General features: G+C 40.0%; 1 protein-coding gene across 1 annotated transcript in view; it reads left to right on the forward strand.

The window, feature by feature from the left end:
• The window catches only part of Prdm5 (PR/SET domain 5), a 170,674-nt gene that overhangs the window by 103,353 nt on the left and 49,953 nt on the right, over window positions 1-17,368 (forward strand). Inside the window, exon 12 of the mRNA XM_059257913.1 lies at window positions 2,144-2,237. Within this exon, the coding sequence (XP_059113896.1) occupies window positions 2,144-2,237 (94 nt within the window). The remainder of the gene's footprint in view (window positions 1-2,143; window positions 2,238-17,368) is intronic.

Raw genomic sequence — 17,368 nt, forward strand, 5'->3', positions numbered from 1 at the left:
ATAGCACCTTAGGTAGGTTGTTTTGTTGTTGTTGTTTGTTTGTTTGTTTTGGATTTCTGAGGGAGGATTTCTCTGTGTTACTCTGGCTGTCCTGGAATTCACTCTATAGACCATGCTGGCCAAGTGCTGGGATTAAAGACATGCACCACCACCATCTGGCTAGGTTGTTTTCATAGAAATAATTCAAGTGTTTACTGGAGTTCTAGGGCACATGGGATTTCCTGTTATGAAACTGGAGTTTGACAGATACTGATTGACTTCATATGAAATAGTTTCATTTGTGATTTCAAGATTACCTTTTTTTGTGTTATGCTAATTAGATCAGTATATCAAGCAAATTGAGTTTACTTTTGTATTTCATAAATAAATACACAGCATTATAATAAATGCATTTTAAATCTCTTTAAAATGACAAAGCCATTTTATGACAGATTCAATTAAGTTTCCAGTGTTGGTGGTGCAAACAAGTGGCAGGTAAAACCTCTTCACCTCAGTGTGGACTGGAAGCAGGAAGGGAAAATACCAGGAAGGGCCTGGGCAAGAAATATGACACATTTCAGCCTGGCTCCACCTCCTACCTTTCCCCCACCTAGTAATAAGGCCATCAGATTTGAATCCATCCCTAGATTGGGTCAGAGGCTTCATGTTCTGATGGTCTACAGAAATGCCAATACACACACCTATTGCGGTCTTCATCACTAATCAGCCCTCAGCAACTCTTAAAACAACTAACTTGATGGCCATAATTAACTACTGTCAGACACTACCTGCTTTTACTCATTTTCAGGCTACTATTGGAAAATATTCTCAAAGCAATATTTTTTTTTTTTTTTTTATTTTTCGAGACAGAGTTTCTCTGTGTAGCTTTGCACCTTTCCTGGAACTCGCTTTGGAGACCAGGCTGGCCTCAAACTCACAGAGATCCGCCTGGCTCTGCCTCCCGAGTGCTGGGATTAAAGGCGTGCGCCACCACCGCCACCACCACCCGGCCCAAAGCAATATTATAAAGACCAGGTAGGTAGATACCTGAAGAAATTGCTTCCTCCTGATCCTTGTAACAGTCCTCAGCCACCAACATTTTTTTTGTTCTATGTTTGAAAAACCCTGCTACTTCACAGATTTCTGTGACTCCTCATTCACTGGAATGATAGAATGTTTTTATTCTTTTTACGTTGGTAGACAAACTAGTCTCCTGTTGAAGATATGAGGACTTAACATACTCTCTGTCCTCCCTTCTGAAATTGTCAGCAGTTTTGTTTGGCAATTTTCATTTGTTTGTTTATTATTATTATCATTATTTTGGTTTTTTGAGATCCAGTTTCTCTGTGTAACAGTCTTGGCTGTCCTGGAAATAGTCCTGTAGACCAGGCTGGCCTTGAACTCACAGAGATCCGCCTGCCTCTGCCTCCTGAGTGCTGGGATTAAAGGCGTGCGCCACCACCACAGGCGATTGTTTATTTATTTATTTGGCAGGGATTGACCCCAGAGCCTCCTGCATGATAGGCAAGTATCCCAGCACTGAATTGTATTTTGCAGGTGTTCCTTCTCTTTTTTTACTATGATTATTTTGTGCCTAGATAGTAAGTATGTGGAGGACAGAAATTTTCTCTCCAATTGACTGCTCAATTAACACCTGCTGGTTTTCTAGGCCACACAAACTAGATGTGTAATGCTTTCTGTTTTGTAGTAAAAGCTGTCCAGACAAGCATAGCATAGGTAACAGATGACTTTCTTGAGATTAATTCTGCCCTTTAGAGTGAAATACGCACAAAGAATGTGGAAAACCATTCAAAGGAAATGTTTCTTGGCAACAGTCAAGGGCAACTTCGGCCCCGTTTTGATTATCTGGTTGTGCTCCATGCACTGGTTTTCTATAACTTAATCGTTTAGTTAGACAAGGATTCCATAAAGGCTTAAGCAGTAAACTGCAGAATTATTTTCAAATTAACACTAATGCATGCTTCTAAGGGATCTTTGAACCCGGGGGATTATCCATGATAAATTGTTTAAAGTCGCATTGTGACATTAAATCATTTTAATGAAACATAATCCTGGAAAATACAGATTTACTATCGTCAGAGGTACTTAATCATCTTTACTAAAGCCTTTGTATTTATCATCAACCATTTTTATTCCTGTTTAGACACACACAGGAGAAAAGGAGAAAGTCTGCCCATATTGTGGCCAGAAATTCGCCAGCAGTGGGACCCTGAGAGTTCACATCCGGAGCCACACAGGTATGGAGAGTGACCTGGGGCTGGAAACACTGAAAGTGAGTGTCAGGACAGAGAGCACTGCTGCCCAAGGAGTTCCCAAATCCAGTTAGCCTTCTTCAGAGGATCATCCAAATCAGTGCTCTACTGGAGAAGAATTTCAGTAGTAGAATTTCCCTCAAAATTGAATAAAATACTCAAGTGTAAACACTTTAATTTTTAGTTGAGATGTGAGTGTGACATACAGGGTTCTGTTGGGCAGGGTAGGTGTTAGCAGCCTTGCTTTTCACAGCAGGCAGAAGGCCTCCTCTTCATTCATCCTGTAATTCGAACCAAATGTTGCCTTTTTGAATTTAAAAAGTGCCTACCTTTCTGATTGAATTCTGTAGAGTTTTATTCATGTGGTATGAGGGGACTATGAGGTCAGCTGATTCTTAAGGGTCCCAGACTCTTTTCTCTTACTTTTCCGCTGCAATTTCTCCAGTGAAATAGAAGGTGACCACTGGATGATGGTAAATAGCTAAATATTCTTGGAAGGAAGTTTCAGTTTGCCTACTAGGTAGACTAAATGATTTTCATCCTCTTTCTGCTTACTAAATAATTTCATACTCGTGTGAATTTTCTCCCCACTAAGCAGAATGCATTTAATTGAATTATGCAATTAACTGCAGCTTTCTTTTCAGGGGCTACTATATGTGACTTTAAAAAAAATTATTTCCCACACCCAGCACAGTGTCCAGAGCAGTAACTGTTTTGTGAATGAAGAATTACTAGTTTAAGTAGATCAAATAATGGACACTGTGACTTTAGGGATACATGAAGGAAGGGACATCAGAGCATAATTTGAAAATTTTGTGGACAAAGCTAAAAGACATGCATGCCTTTGACTTAGGACCTTAGAATAGCCACTCACATACTTGTAAATGACACACGTAACCAATGACAACTAAGCATTGTGTGCGAAGACTGTGGATACCAGGTTCTTTACAGAGGAATGTTTGAGAAGTTATGCAGGGAAACCAAGGCTTGTAGGACACAGTTCAAGGGTGTCAAAGAAAGAAAGGTGGCCCAGGTGAGAGACGGCAGAGGTCAGGGGGCAGACACCCTAACACACAGGCCTGCAGCTGCCCACATTATGCTGATTGCCCTCTGACAGCAAGGCATGAGGACTAGGGAACCTCTCTCCATGGGGGTAGCCTGGATGTCCTCGGCCATCCCTTCCTGCTCTGTAACAAGGACCATGTGGAGTTGGGTCTGATGAAGGCAGCCATGAAATCAGTTCCCCGCTCCGTGCCAGTCATTCTTAGTAGACATTGCTGTGCCACATTGAGAAAATTATTCTAGTTTGCATGTCTGCATGGAAGTATCTGTGCATTATCTGTGGATGGAAGGAGAGCAGGCTGTTTATAGGGCCAGAGAGTTATGTCTACATATCAGAGAATAAGCTTAGAGTAAATAACCCCTAAGACAGGCGTATGTGATTGAATCCAGCTGGGTGTCATGTGTTTAAAAGCAGAGGCTTTAAGGCATAGGTTCCAGCACAGAAAAGATAGACCCAATCAAACAGAACTTGAATGATTCCATTCTTGTGAATTTTATGTATTTTAATCTTAACTTTGCTTTCAGGAAGAATACACAGTAGAGAAACATAAATTACTCATGCTACATATTACTCTGAATGTTTGAAGTATTATCTTTTTGAAATCCAAGAATTTTATGTGATAAGAATATCAAATATATTGTTTGCTGTTTTCTAGTAATATTTCATATTATATATATTCTAAAGAGTATTCTACAATTCTAATAATTTTGCATTAAATATAATTTATTGTATATCTGACTCCGTGCCAAATTGAGGCATGGTGAGCCCATGTGTACACTTGTGTAACTAGGTAGATTTTTATACACATGCGGGGGAAGGAAAGGGAGTAGACTATGTGTGTATATATGCAAATAACTGTATAACAGCTTGTTTGTGTGTTCGTTTTCTTATCACTATATTTTCCTGTTTAAACTCAGACCTGTTTCATAGTCCCATTCCCAACCCTGCTTTATATCATTTGAATGACAAGTCTGTTTGGTGATAACATCTTGCAGAGTAGCTGGAGCAGTGTTGCAGAGCTCGAGGCTGGTGGCTGGGCTTCTGTAGCAATCTGGGCATGGGTTTCTCTTCCATGTGTGAATAAACAGGATTTTATTGCATCCTCAATAGCTGAGCGTTCACTTACACCCAAGAGCTGACACCAGGCCCACTGAGGACGTGGCTTCTATGGGTACTGTGTGCTCTGACAGAAGAGCAGCAGAGCCCTTACTGTTTGAGGTTTTGCTAAAATATCTTTTCCTCTGCCTTTATTTTTATTTTTCTTCGTGAAATCATATGATCTCATCCATCCCCTTTTTAATGGTGTTTTGCAATTTCTGGTTGCCCTGTAGCATGCCAGCACTATGGAATGGTCAGTGAAATGTCAACACCTTCAAGTGAGATGGTGCTTGATAGTAGCAGGCAGGACATAGTTCTGTGTGCACAGTGCTTGACTGAGCCGTTTACACACTGCTGCACAACACCTTACTCTTGACTTTCAGGGACCCTAGGAAGTGTTCATTTCTTTCCACAGCTGTTGACCACATTAGCAATTTAAGCAATGTATCTTATTAGAAAATGTAAAAATATTTATTTTGTTGAAAATGACATAGGAAGTTCATCCCAGGTTAACATGCTCTTATAGAAAATAACTGCTTTCCAACCATAAGCCATTAGTGAGAATGAAGACATTGACTTGACTGTCTAGATTTTGAGGAGACAGCTAGGATTTCATATCTGTTTCTTTATTCATCCTGCAATGGGTAGTTGAAGTTTCAGAACGTGCAGACATGCTGCAGAGTATTTTAATGGTCTTGGTCTTGATCAAATAATTTTGGGTATTATTTGCTGCTAGACTAAAAATCAAAAAGCAGGCTTTCAGATAAGGATTGCTGCCGTGTGCAACCTAAAATTATTTCAGTGACCCTTTTCTGTTCTATCACTTTAAAATCCATCCGTCTATGTTGTGTTTGGAATGAACCTTTCACCCATGAAGGATTCTGTGACAGGATGCACAGGTCATTTGGGAAACATCCTCTCATTGAGTCTCCACATTTGTTAATGCCATTGCTGAGCCCCTCAGCCTGCCCATTCAGAGCTCTCCTCTGCTTCTCTTTCACTTCTGATATTTTGTGAGGATTACTGCTGCACTGTCATCCCTACATCCTTTCTTTGCTGTGTATTAAAAATATTCTCCAAATAGCCATTTTTAGTACCGAGATGTTGTCATTAGTTCTTTTGCTTTATATAAGAAGAATGTTCCGTGACAAAAGCAAAAAGCTCAGCTTCCAGCTCTATCACACAGAGCCCTTCGAGCCCAGTGTCATATGCATGGTGAGAGTTTTTCATCCAGTTCCCATATTGAGAAGATGGCACTTGACAGTTAGGTTTAATAACATCACTCATTTTGCATTGATATTCTCAAGTGGAAACATCATTTATTGCTAGTGTATGTGGCTGTGATGAATGTAGTGAATAGTATAGAGTTTGAGGCTATTGCTTTGACCTATACCACTCAACCTGCAGTTTTCCCACTGCCACTTAGCACCATTCATGTACATGTCAACAGGGTTAAAGGAAGGTTATACAATAGCTTTATAAGGAAGGTAGTTTTGACCTTGTGTGGGATGGTTTCAGGGATCCCTGGGAATGCACAGGCTACATTTTGACGTTTTGAGAACTGAAACTCTAGATGGACATAATAAACATCTAAGGGAAAGTGTGTATGTGTGTGTGTGTGTGTGTGTGTGTGTGTGTGTGTGTGTGTGTGTGTGTGTATGCATGCAGAGAAACTAGAAGAGGCCTGCAAATGAGGAGCCAGCCAACAGGGGCCATTCTGTGTAACTGAGACGCTGTCACTAGCCAGGCTGATACTGCCTCCATCCATTGCCCTACCTTTCTTGGCAATAGGTTCTCTACCTGTTGCTGTTGCGGAAACATGCTAATGTTGCTGCTATTGCCTTTTTTGCAACCAGCTGGTTAGTAGGAAGTTTACCAGATCTGACTCCTGCTGGATCTGTTTGTTGTTAGCCGGCCCATGCTGTGTTTATAAAAAAATATTATGTTTCCAACGTGGGCATAGACGTTATTATATTTCAGAGCCTTACTCTAAAATGTTCCAGCAGGTGGCAAAACATAGAACATTGCAAAGGGGGTTCTTATAGTAACCCTTGGCTGGTGTTTAAAATCATGCAACAGGGGCTTTTGTCTTCTGCATTCTATTTAGATTTAAAACAAATAACTAAACAAAACAAAACAACAACAACAACAAAAACTCTCTCCACTATGGCAGCTGCACTGCTGAGTAGAAGCAGGCCATAGTGTGTTTCTCACTCTGCTCTGCCTTCTTCCATTCTTCTGTTGCCATCAGCCTCAGTGACAAGAGAGCGGAACTGAGTTCCAGTTCTGCCCACCACTTACTAGTAGTATACTTTTGAGCAAAGTAGCTATCCTCTCTAAGCCTTGTTTTACCTCAGAGGTTCTTGGGGAAGAATAAATGAGGTTTTGTTTGTAGGACACTTTGTGCTGGTGTGCACGAGACATTTGGTTGTTGTAAGCAAGAGCACAGTGAAACTACTGCACTGGACCACCGTGTGGGCAGGAAGGAAGGGTTATTCGGGGAAATTCACAGCTGCCATGGCAGTCCCGCATGAGACAGACAAAATAGCAAAAGGAAATGTACAAGCCGGAATAGCTTAGGAGCTAGCATGGGGACTTGGACGGGTGTTACTAGGGAGTGGACGCCCCATTGCTGGAGATATTCGGCTGTAGGGAGATGAGGGAAGCAATGCCTCTTCCTGACAGACAGAAACCTGCTTCATGAGTTTCTGAGGGATACTGATTTCAGGCTTTTGTTTATCCAAGAGCCATCTTTCTGTTTACTTAGTCAGAGTCCCGCCTGAGCTGAGCCCAGACTGTCATTTATGACATTGTAGCACTGCCATTTTGGGGGCCCACTCTGGACCTGAGAATTATTACAAGCATTATCTTGAAAATTCATACTGGCATCAAAATTAAGATTCCTTTTCCAAAGTCAAATAAGTTTTACTCATTAATATTTATTTAGGTTCTGTTTTTTTTTAAAAAAACAGTAGTTTACTGAGAATTTTTAAGTTCATATCTTTTCTTCCAACTTCAAAATCTTAAATTGGGTCTATGTTGGATTTTCTAAAAGCATCTTTGTTGAATGTTGATAGAGAATTAGTTTGAGCCAGGTGGTGGTGGCACACGCCTTTAATCCCAGCACTCTAGAGGTAGAGCCAGGGTGATCTCTGTGAGTTCAAGGTCAGCCTGGTCTACAAAGTGAGTTCCAGGACAGGCTCTAAAGCTACACAGAGAAGCCCTGTCTTGAAAAACCAAAAAAAAAAAAAAAAAAAAAAAGATTAGTTTGACTTCATAATCAGCATAATGAAAGTTTCTGAGTATTAATTTTAACAAAATGTGTTTTAAGTGGCTATATTCCTGATTTAGACTTTTAAATAAATTTTTAAAGAACTTGGTTCAAAGAAAAAAATATAGTTTGAATCCTGAATTGTGGGTGCTGATTCTTCCTTGACACTAAACTGTAATAATCTTCAAAATACTCCTAAAATTTAGTATGTTTAGCAGTCTGTATGTTCTTGCAACTTTAAAATCATGTCTATAATAGATTTACATACATTTGAGAACACTCCCTTGCTGTGGGATGGTCTGTATGTCAAATTGCTCTGATTGGTTAATAAATAAAACACTGATTGGCCAGTGGCCAGGCAGGAAGTAGGCGGGACAAGGAGAGAGGAGAATTCTGGGAAGTAGAAGGCTGAGTGAGAGAGACACTGCCAGCCGCCATGATGACAAACAGCATGTGAAGATGCCGGTAAGCCACGAGCCACGTAGCAAGGTATAGATTAATGGAAATGGATTAATTTAAGCTGTAAGAACAGTTAGCAAGAAGCCTGCCACGACCATACAGTTTGTAAGCAATATAAATCTCTGTGTTTACTTGGTTGGGTCTGACGGCTGTGGGACTGGCAGGTGAGAAAGATTTGTCCTGACTGTGGGCAAGGCAGGAAAACTCTAGCAACACTCCCTGATGCTGGGAAAGACAATATCAGGAATGTTTATTAAGTGAATAGAAGAACCTTCTTTGCTGACAGATATGTTAATAGTAAAGAAGAAACTGCTAACCTTTGTTTTTTTTAAATTAAGTTTATTAATTTACTTTACATCGGGACTCCAGTTTCTTCTCCCTTCTCTCCTCCCATTACATCCCCTCTTGCCCCACCCCCAATCCATTCCTCCTCTGTTTCTGTTCAGAAAGGAACGGGCCTCCCATGGGTGTCAGCAAAGCTTGGCATATCAAGTTGAAGTAGGACTAAGCTCCTCCCCTCGTATTAAGGCTTGGTAAGGCAAACACTATGAGGAATAGGTTCTGAAAAGCCTCCCCCACCCCAATGCTCCAGTGCTAGGAGCCCCACAAGTAGATCAAGCTATACAACTGTCACACATATGTAGAAGGCCTAGGTTGGTCCCGTGTGGGTTCCTTAGCTGTTGGTCCAATGTCTATGAGCTTCTATGAGGAAAGATTAGTTGTCTCTGTGGGTTCCCTTGTGGTGACCTTGACCCCACTGCCTTATACAATCTTTCCTCCCTCTCTTTAACAGGATTCCTGGAGCTCAAAACTGCTAACCTTTATATTCTAATCTAGGCTCTCTCTTGTATCCAAATCCTTTGCTTTCTTTTCCATTCTCATTCCTATTGCTTTATCATGCAGTGGTGGGAAACTGGCTCAAAAAATAACAATGAATCACATGGTTCAAGATCCAGCTCACCAGTATCCATAGAGTTATGGGTTTAGTGAGGGAGTCTAGAGTAAATACTTGGCAAACCATTCACAAACTTACTGTGACTGACTCTAGCTAGGAATGCCTTAGTTTAAGTTTTGTTTTGTTTTGTTTTGTTTCATTAGAAGAATGGTAGAGGATATTGATACTTAGAAGTGTTCCATCTACATTATTTTCCATGTCTTTCCTAAAGGAGTTGGAAAAACTACACACAATTGTAAAATCTTTCACTGTGTAGTCTCTCATTTAGGAGAGATTTGAATGTGTGTGTGTGTTGATATATTGTGTACCCTAATACAATTTGCCTGAAGATCAGAGAACAGAACAAGCCACTAGATTAAACATAGAGGCCAGGCAGTGGTGGCACTAGTTGAGAGGTAGAGATCTGTCTGGATCTCTGTGAGTTCAAAGCCTCCCTGGACTACATGACATTGATTCAGTATAGGAGAGAAACAGAGCCAAGCAGTGGTGGCACACACCTTTAATCCCAGTATTTTCGAAGCCCATATGCCTTTAATCCCAGCACTAAGAAGGAAGTGATATTGTGGGTAGAGACAGGTATATAAGGCGTGAGGAGACAGGAACTAAAACTTTTTGGCTGAGGAGTCCTAGAGGTAAGACATGGCAGTGGCTTGTTCCTTTGTCTCTCTGATCTCTCAGCATTTACCCCAATATCTGGCTCTGGGTTTTTTTTTTTTATTATAAGCCCTTTTAAAATTTGTGCTATGCTGTGCTGTGTGTGTGTGTGTCTATGTTTATGTGTGTGCTGTGTGTGTGTTGTATATGTGTGTTGTGTGTGTATGTATGTGTTTTGTATGTGATGTATGTGTATAAGCCTGTGTGTGTGTGGTGTGTTTGTGTTATGTATGTGTGTGTGTTGTGTGTGTATGTATGTGTGTGTTGTGTGTGTCTGTATGTATGTGGTGTGTGTGTGATGTATATGTGTATGCCTGTGTGTGTGTGTTGTGTGTATGTATGTGTGTGGTATATGTTTGTATGTATGTGGTATGTGTGTGTGTGTATGTATGTGTGATGTGTGTGTGTATGGGCATGCGTGTCTGTGCTGTTGGTCACCTTCATGTAGAGGACACCCTAGGGTTGTCTTTCCTTAGGTGCTATCTGTCTTTTCTTTACTTTTTCTTTATTTTTTAAAGACAGGTTTTTGCAGCCCTGAAGCTCACGAAGGAGCTGGCAGGGAGCTCCATGGATCTACATTCACTATCTCCCCAGAGATGTGGTTATAAATATACATATACTTCTTTACCACAGTTGTTCTGCAGTTGGAAAACAGAACTCATCCCTATAGTAGACAGTAACATGCAGGCAAATGATGGCATTTACTTTGATTAGATGCCGTTTTTATTTCTAGGACATAATAATCAATAGCTGGACTTTTGAATATACTGCAGTGCAATGAGATTTTTATAGAGTAAATAGCCATTTAATCATTTATTTTCATATATTGAAGAAGTCAATTTAATTTAGATACTCAAATTGACTTTCCCTTATTTGGAAAGTCCATTCTTATTTATGACTTAAAGTACCACTTGTTTTTTATCAATGGGGATATGAGCCTCTCTTCATTTCTTCCTTACATATGACAGTTGTCCTTCTGCACCTCCTAGGTGATCTGGTGACAGAATCATTTTGTAGAACATTGAAGACAGATTCTTCTTTATTGGTTTTCTTAGAACAGGGTTTGTTTTTATTTGCCTCATAATTAATGGACCCTAGAGTATAGGTTAGTGATAATTAGATATTGGACTTCTACCTGTCTGTAGTTCTGGGAGTCATCTAGTGTTTTTATTTCTGTCTTCATTGTTCCTTGGCAGTGTTTTGAAACCTTTTCAACCTTACAATTCTTTCATGTTATGATCAGTTTTATTCTTTCCTACTTTAAGTGACCAATCAGCTCTTTTCTTCCTTGTGATCTTTCTCCTGTCTCTGCCATGTTCCCACTGCCAAGTTCCCACTGCCAGCATTCTGTGGAACCAAGGTGAAGTCTGACAAAGCCTTGTTGTTTTTGCTTTGGTTTTTTTTTCTATGAATTTGGAAAACATTGTTTTTATTAACATTTGTATATACTTCTAAAGTCATTCACTCTTTATAATTTAGTGAGTAGAATCAAGATGTGACAAGTCCTAACATCTGCTAGAAGCCTCTTACTGGAGGGAGGGCCTAGCAAAACGCAATGATTTGTGTGGTCTCATGGCTTCCTGTGGTCACTTAGAACTAAGCAAAGATTGGAACTGTTTCTAACATATCATATTGCTGGCCTTTTTATTTCTTGTTCCTTGGCCTACACTCAACTTTTACTGTTGTTCTTGAACTTGTATACATGCTATTTGGTGATATTTTCTTCTTAATATATCAACCGGTTGAGAATAGTGATCTTAACTGGAAATGTGCATATCTACAATCTGTTACCTGTGGCTAAACACTCCATGTATGAAAAGCTTTCACACCTCAAAGTCATCTCTAATACCTTATTATTTAATATCTGGTACATACCCAGGGTGTGAGGTCATCATGTCAGGTCAGACTCTTCCAATTCAATTTTATTGTCTTTATTTTTTTTTTCCTTTAAGGGGAATTCTTTTTCCACCTTTTTTTTATTAAATTTTTTTCATTCATTTTACACACCAATCAAAGATCCACCACTTCCCTCCTCCTGCCCCCCATCCTCCCCCTCCAACCCCCCCTTTCTCTCACCCACAATAAGGCAAGGCCTCCTATGAGGAGGCACATCCAGTAGAGGCAAGTCCAAGCCCTTCCGCCTGCCTCAAGGCTGCACGAGGTGTCCCATCATGGGTAGTGGGCTCCACAAAGCCTGCTCATGCACCAGAGATGGATTCTGATCCTACTGCCAGAGGGCCTCCCAAGCAGATTAAGCTACATAACTGTCTCGCCATGCAAAGGGCCTAGTCCAGTCCCATATAGGCTCCACAGGCATTGTTCCAACTTTCATGAGTTCCCTCTAGTTTGCTTTGGTCATTCCTGAAAGTTTCCCCATCATGATCCGGATGCACTTGCTCATAGAATCCCTCTTCTGTCTGCTGAAGAATGGATTAAGAAAATGTGGTACATATACACAATGGAGTACTACTCAGCAGAGAAAAACAATGACATCATGAAATTTGCAGGCAAATGGATGGAACTAGAAAATATCAGCCTGAGTGAGGTAACCCAGACTCAGAAGGACAAACATCATATGTACTCACTCATAAGTGACTAGATATAAAGCAAAGGTAGTCAGACAATAATCCACAACTCCAGAGAAGCTAACTAATAGGAAAGACCCAAAGAGGGACTCATGGACTGCCCTGGGAAGGGGAAATAGATGAGATCTCCATGAGTAAACTGGGGATGAGGGGTGAGCAATGGAGTGTAGGGGATAGGGGATGAGAATATAAGGGAATGGGATGGTTGAGCTGAAACAGGGAGGGAAGGGGAATGCAATGAAAGAGATACCATGATAGAGGGAGATATCATGGGGATAGAGAAGAAGCCTAGTGCTAGGGAAGTTGCCAGGAATCCCCAAGGATGACCCCAGCCTGGACTGCTAGCAATAGTGGAGAGGGTGCCTGAACTGAACAGGCTTGCTCCAGTGATCAGATCGGTGACCTAACTGTCATCACAGAGCTTTTCTCTAATGACTGATGAAGGCAGATGCAGAGATCCACAGCCAATCACCAGACAGAGCTCCAGGAGTCCAGTCTGTGTACTCTTTAACTCAAAGCTTTACCTCTAAATTGTTATCTCCACTGAAAAACTGGACAGTAGTCCCAACAGCATGATGTTTTGTTAAGAACAGATATAGTTGCATGTGAAGGGTATTGTATAGTTTTAGCATGATCAGTCAGTGTGATGGTGAGGTGCTTTGGTTTGTATTTCTGCAGGTGCTCAGACTCATTTAATGGTACACTCTTGAGCCCTCTATGCCTAAGTCATCTTGCTCATCTCTCCATACACTGTCACTGCAGATATAATGTCTAGGTTGCAGACAAGGGTTTGCTGTCAAATGGGTGCTGGCTTGGGGTGACTGAAGAGGCATACTCGGTGCCTTGCTGTCACTGTTAGTGAAGGTGAACCTTTAAGTCTCTGTCTGGTGGGCAGCTCTGTAATTTATCATCCAGTTTCCTATGGCGGGGTCAGCTGGAATGGTGGAGTACATTCTTCAGTGAGTTTATGGCTTCTCTGGGTCAGTGACAGCTGAGGCTCATTCAGCAAGGGGATCCACAGACTGTGACATGAATTCCATTAGTTCATAAATTATAAAAGAAATTGTGGGAGCTTCTTTTGGTTTTTTTAAGCTTTAGGCCAGGAGGTTAATTATGTGCCTAGAGTTAACTTTCTCTGTTAATAGATAGCGGCTGTGTTGGACACTCTGCCCCGGCTTCTGCACACATTGTTATTTGAATGTGGTAATAAATCACTGTCTTTGGAAGTTTTTGTTGGTGTTGTTTGTTTTTTGTTTTTGTTAATACCTGTGATCAGCTTAGAATTAAAGGATTGTTGGATTATAGTTGGATTATACTTGGAGTTCAGCCATTGTTTTTCTTTCCTCCTTAATACTTTTCTAAAGGGATTAATTCATTGTGTTTAAATATTTGCTCAGACATTATAAAACCAGTATCTATACATACATATAAAATTATATATGATATTATATATAGTATATATAAGATATATGTAAGTGATTTAAGACAATAATGAACAGATAACAAACACTGGAACTTAAACTTGTCTTTCACGTTTTTATAGGCATTAAATGACCATATCTGGTGAGAAGGAATTTATTCAGCTCTGTTTTTCCAAGTGATTGTTTACCGACTTGGGCCCCATCAGAGGTTGATTTCTTTTGACTTTCATTTATAATGTCTTTATCTATATTTTCCTTTAAAAACTTTTAAAATTCTAATTTCTAAAGGTTTATTTATGTATGTATGTATGCATATGTGTGTGTGTCTGTGTATCTGTGAGTGTGTGCACATCTGTGGGCAAGTATTCATGTCTGTGGTTTCACAGGGGTCAGAAGAGGCTTTAAAATCCTCAGAGCTGGAGTTAGAGGATTCATAAGATGTCCAGCTTATCATTTGGTTGCTGGGAAGTGAACTCTGGTTCTCATGATTCTGTAATAAGTGTTCTTAACCACTGAAACTTCTTTCAAACCCATAACCCCTAATTTTAGGCCCACATAATAGCATTTATTAAGTCAAGATTTGCTGTAGGCTGGAATAAGAGGCACAGAGGGAATAATAGAGTGACATTTACCTAGAATAAAATGTTATGAATTACCACCAAGTAAGTTAGTAATAGTTACAGAGACTTGGTTATGTGGATCATCTGCAATAATCTACCATTCATGCAAGTTGCATTTTCATCATCCCTCCCTCCCTCCCTCCCTCCCTCCCTCCCTCCTTCTCTCCCTTTTCTTTTTTCTTCATGCTAGGATCCTGCAGGCTGGCAGTGTCTTAGGCCCACAATGTTTGATTAACAGTGTCACAAAGCTTCACTTGTTTTTGCATCATTAGATAACATCACTAGCATACCTGCATTTAACTTAAGCTGCAAACATCACTTTTAGTTTGGGTGGTAATGATTGCCTGAGAGTTTCATCTGTATTATAAGTGTATGCATCACCCATCACCACTGAACTACTTCCTAATCCTGTCTCTTCATGGGGTATAGTGAAGCTGAAAACACAATTCCTTTAATGTTTTCTGCCATTCTTATAATTATCCCCCAAGAACAGTTCTCCATATTCTTCTTCTGCAGTTCCTGGAGTCTGATTCAGGGTTCAGGGAGGTTTTATAGCTTATCCAAATTTATAAGAGAAATTAATTCTGAGTTTCTTACCGTTCAGAAGTAATGTGCTTTTGGTTCCTCCTTGCTGGCAATGTGTGTGAAAGGTCCTCTGTGTGTAAGCACCCGACCTTCAGCCGCTTCATGACTCCACCACTGCTGTGGTGATCATGAATGCCATTTGAAAGAAAAGTGGTGGAAAACTTTCAAGATGGAAAAGGACTAGGTGAAAAGATTAAGGACTTGCCTATCAATAGCTGACTTCTAGAAACAAAACCAAATCAGTAACTGGGGACGCTGCTTACTGTTCACTGCCTCTCATTGTCACAGGGTGGGACTTGAACAGGACAGGACATTTCAAACTTCTCACTTGCTGTGCAGCTCTGTGTTGTGAAGCAGACCCTGGCCTCTGCAGCACTCACATCAGGACTGTAGTAAAACATCTCGATCCCTTTAGACCAGTTACAGTGAAGGGGCCGCTTACATTGATGTTTGGACAGACAGGAGCACTCTGTGTGGAAATAGACCACATCTCCTTGGTTAAACTTAGGATTAGTCCTCCTCCTCCTCCTCCTCTTTCTTGCATTTCCTACCTCATTTTTATGTTGTTGTTTTTGTAAGTCGGTGACTTGGGGATTGTGTTTCACCTCTTTGCTATTACTGCTTCAGAATGGGAAGTTAGTGAGTATGTGGCTCTTTCTTCTTCCTGTTTTCCAACAAGTCTCACTTGCTTTATTAACAGAAGGATCCAGCTTCTAGAAGATTCCTTAAAACACATTTTTAAAGGAAGAAAATGCAGGGAGTTTTTGCTTTGTACTTTTGACAAAATTCTGTCTGACTTGATTCATGTGGCACAAGTATTTTAAGTAGTAAAGGTCTTATTTGGCTTTAACATTTTATTACTCACTTTAATACAGTGTCTTTGTAAATGTCAGATCCAAGACTTTGCTGTCTTTCCTTCAGATGTATCCTCTGACTGGTCAGATCCAGTGCCACTCCAGTAGATTTGATTAATGGGGACATACTGTGATTAACAAGGTGGGGCTCAGCGAAGTCAGTGGGGTTTCATGGCTCTTTTGGCTAAAGGATAAAAAAGTTTTTCAGTGCACAGGAAGGTGCTGAGAATGAACTCCAGCAGCCCCCACTGCTCAGTGTAGCATTTCACTTCTCAGCACTGTTCTTCTCATTTATTAATGTTCTATAAATTGAAGGGATTGGATCGTAGTGTTGAAAAAGTGATTGGGTAAGTGCTTCCAAAAATAGATTTTTTTCTTAAATATTTATGAGAGTTATGAAATTTGGTATAGTTTTTTTCTTTTTACCTATGCTAAGTGATAAAATAAAGAATTTGAAATCATTAAAATGTACTTCTGGAAAGCATCTAATCTTACCTTATCCAAAAAATCTCTTAAAACTTGTATATATACATTGTGCATTAAGCTTTCTTTTTGTTTATTAAAATCACTAGAAAGTACAATAATTATGCTTACAAAAATTATGCTAAAACATAATAACATAACTTATTGTCATAATCATTGTTAACTTTATATTTGTGGTTAATTGTGACCACCATTACTAATCAAATCACTTAATGCATATCGTAGCAGGAACAAAATTTTATTCTCAGTCTCCTAATAGAAAGGTTAGATTGAGTTCTTGAGTTAAATACATAAGTTAATTTAAGAATATAAAGATTGAGCTGGGCTGTGGTGGCGCATGCCTTTAATCGTAGCACTTGGGAGGCAGAGGCAGGTGGATCTCTGTGAGTTTGAGGCCAGTCTGGTCTACAGAGCAAGATCCAGGACAGGTGCCAAAACTATATGGAGAAACCCTGTCTCGAAAAACAAAACAAAACAAAACAAAACAAAAAAAGATTGAAGTAGCTTGAAATTTACTTAACCAATTTTGTGTTACTTGATCACAGATCTTTGGGAAAGAGTTGGATCAAGATGTTGGCTGTTAAGCAAGTGACACGATAAATGGGGATATTCCATGATTTCCTGGCTGTAGCAACTTCTCATCATTAAGATGCATGCTCTTTCCTTCCAGTTCTTTATGATTCTAATGTGATATTAGATCATTATTATTTTGATACTTGGCTGGGACTGAGTTCTAAAATCTTTTATTAAGGTTATATTACACAGAAGAATACCACTGCAAAAAAAATGTAAATATTCTTACTGCTTGTAGTAGTGGGCATTTGTCATCAACACGCATTATGTTGTGATAGCTTCAAGGTGACTTGATAGGGTCTGGCTGGATCGGGTCAAGGGGCTCCCTGTGGCTTCCTTTCATTCCACCAGATGCCCTTGAAAGTCTCTTTCCAAGCTTCCCCACACATTGTATACTTAAAGGTTGTATTCCTTTCAGTTGTGGCAGCAATGAGAATTTGGGGACCTTTATTTCAAAGCCAGGAGGCTCAAATACCTTCTAATTGGCAGATTAAG

Source organism: Peromyscus eremicus, chromosome 3 (genome assembly GCF_949786415.1).
Source record: "Peromyscus eremicus chromosome 3, PerEre_H2_v1, whole genome shotgun sequence".
In the NCBI taxonomy this organism is placed as follows: Eukaryota; Metazoa; Chordata; class Mammalia; order Rodentia; family Cricetidae; genus Peromyscus; species Peromyscus eremicus.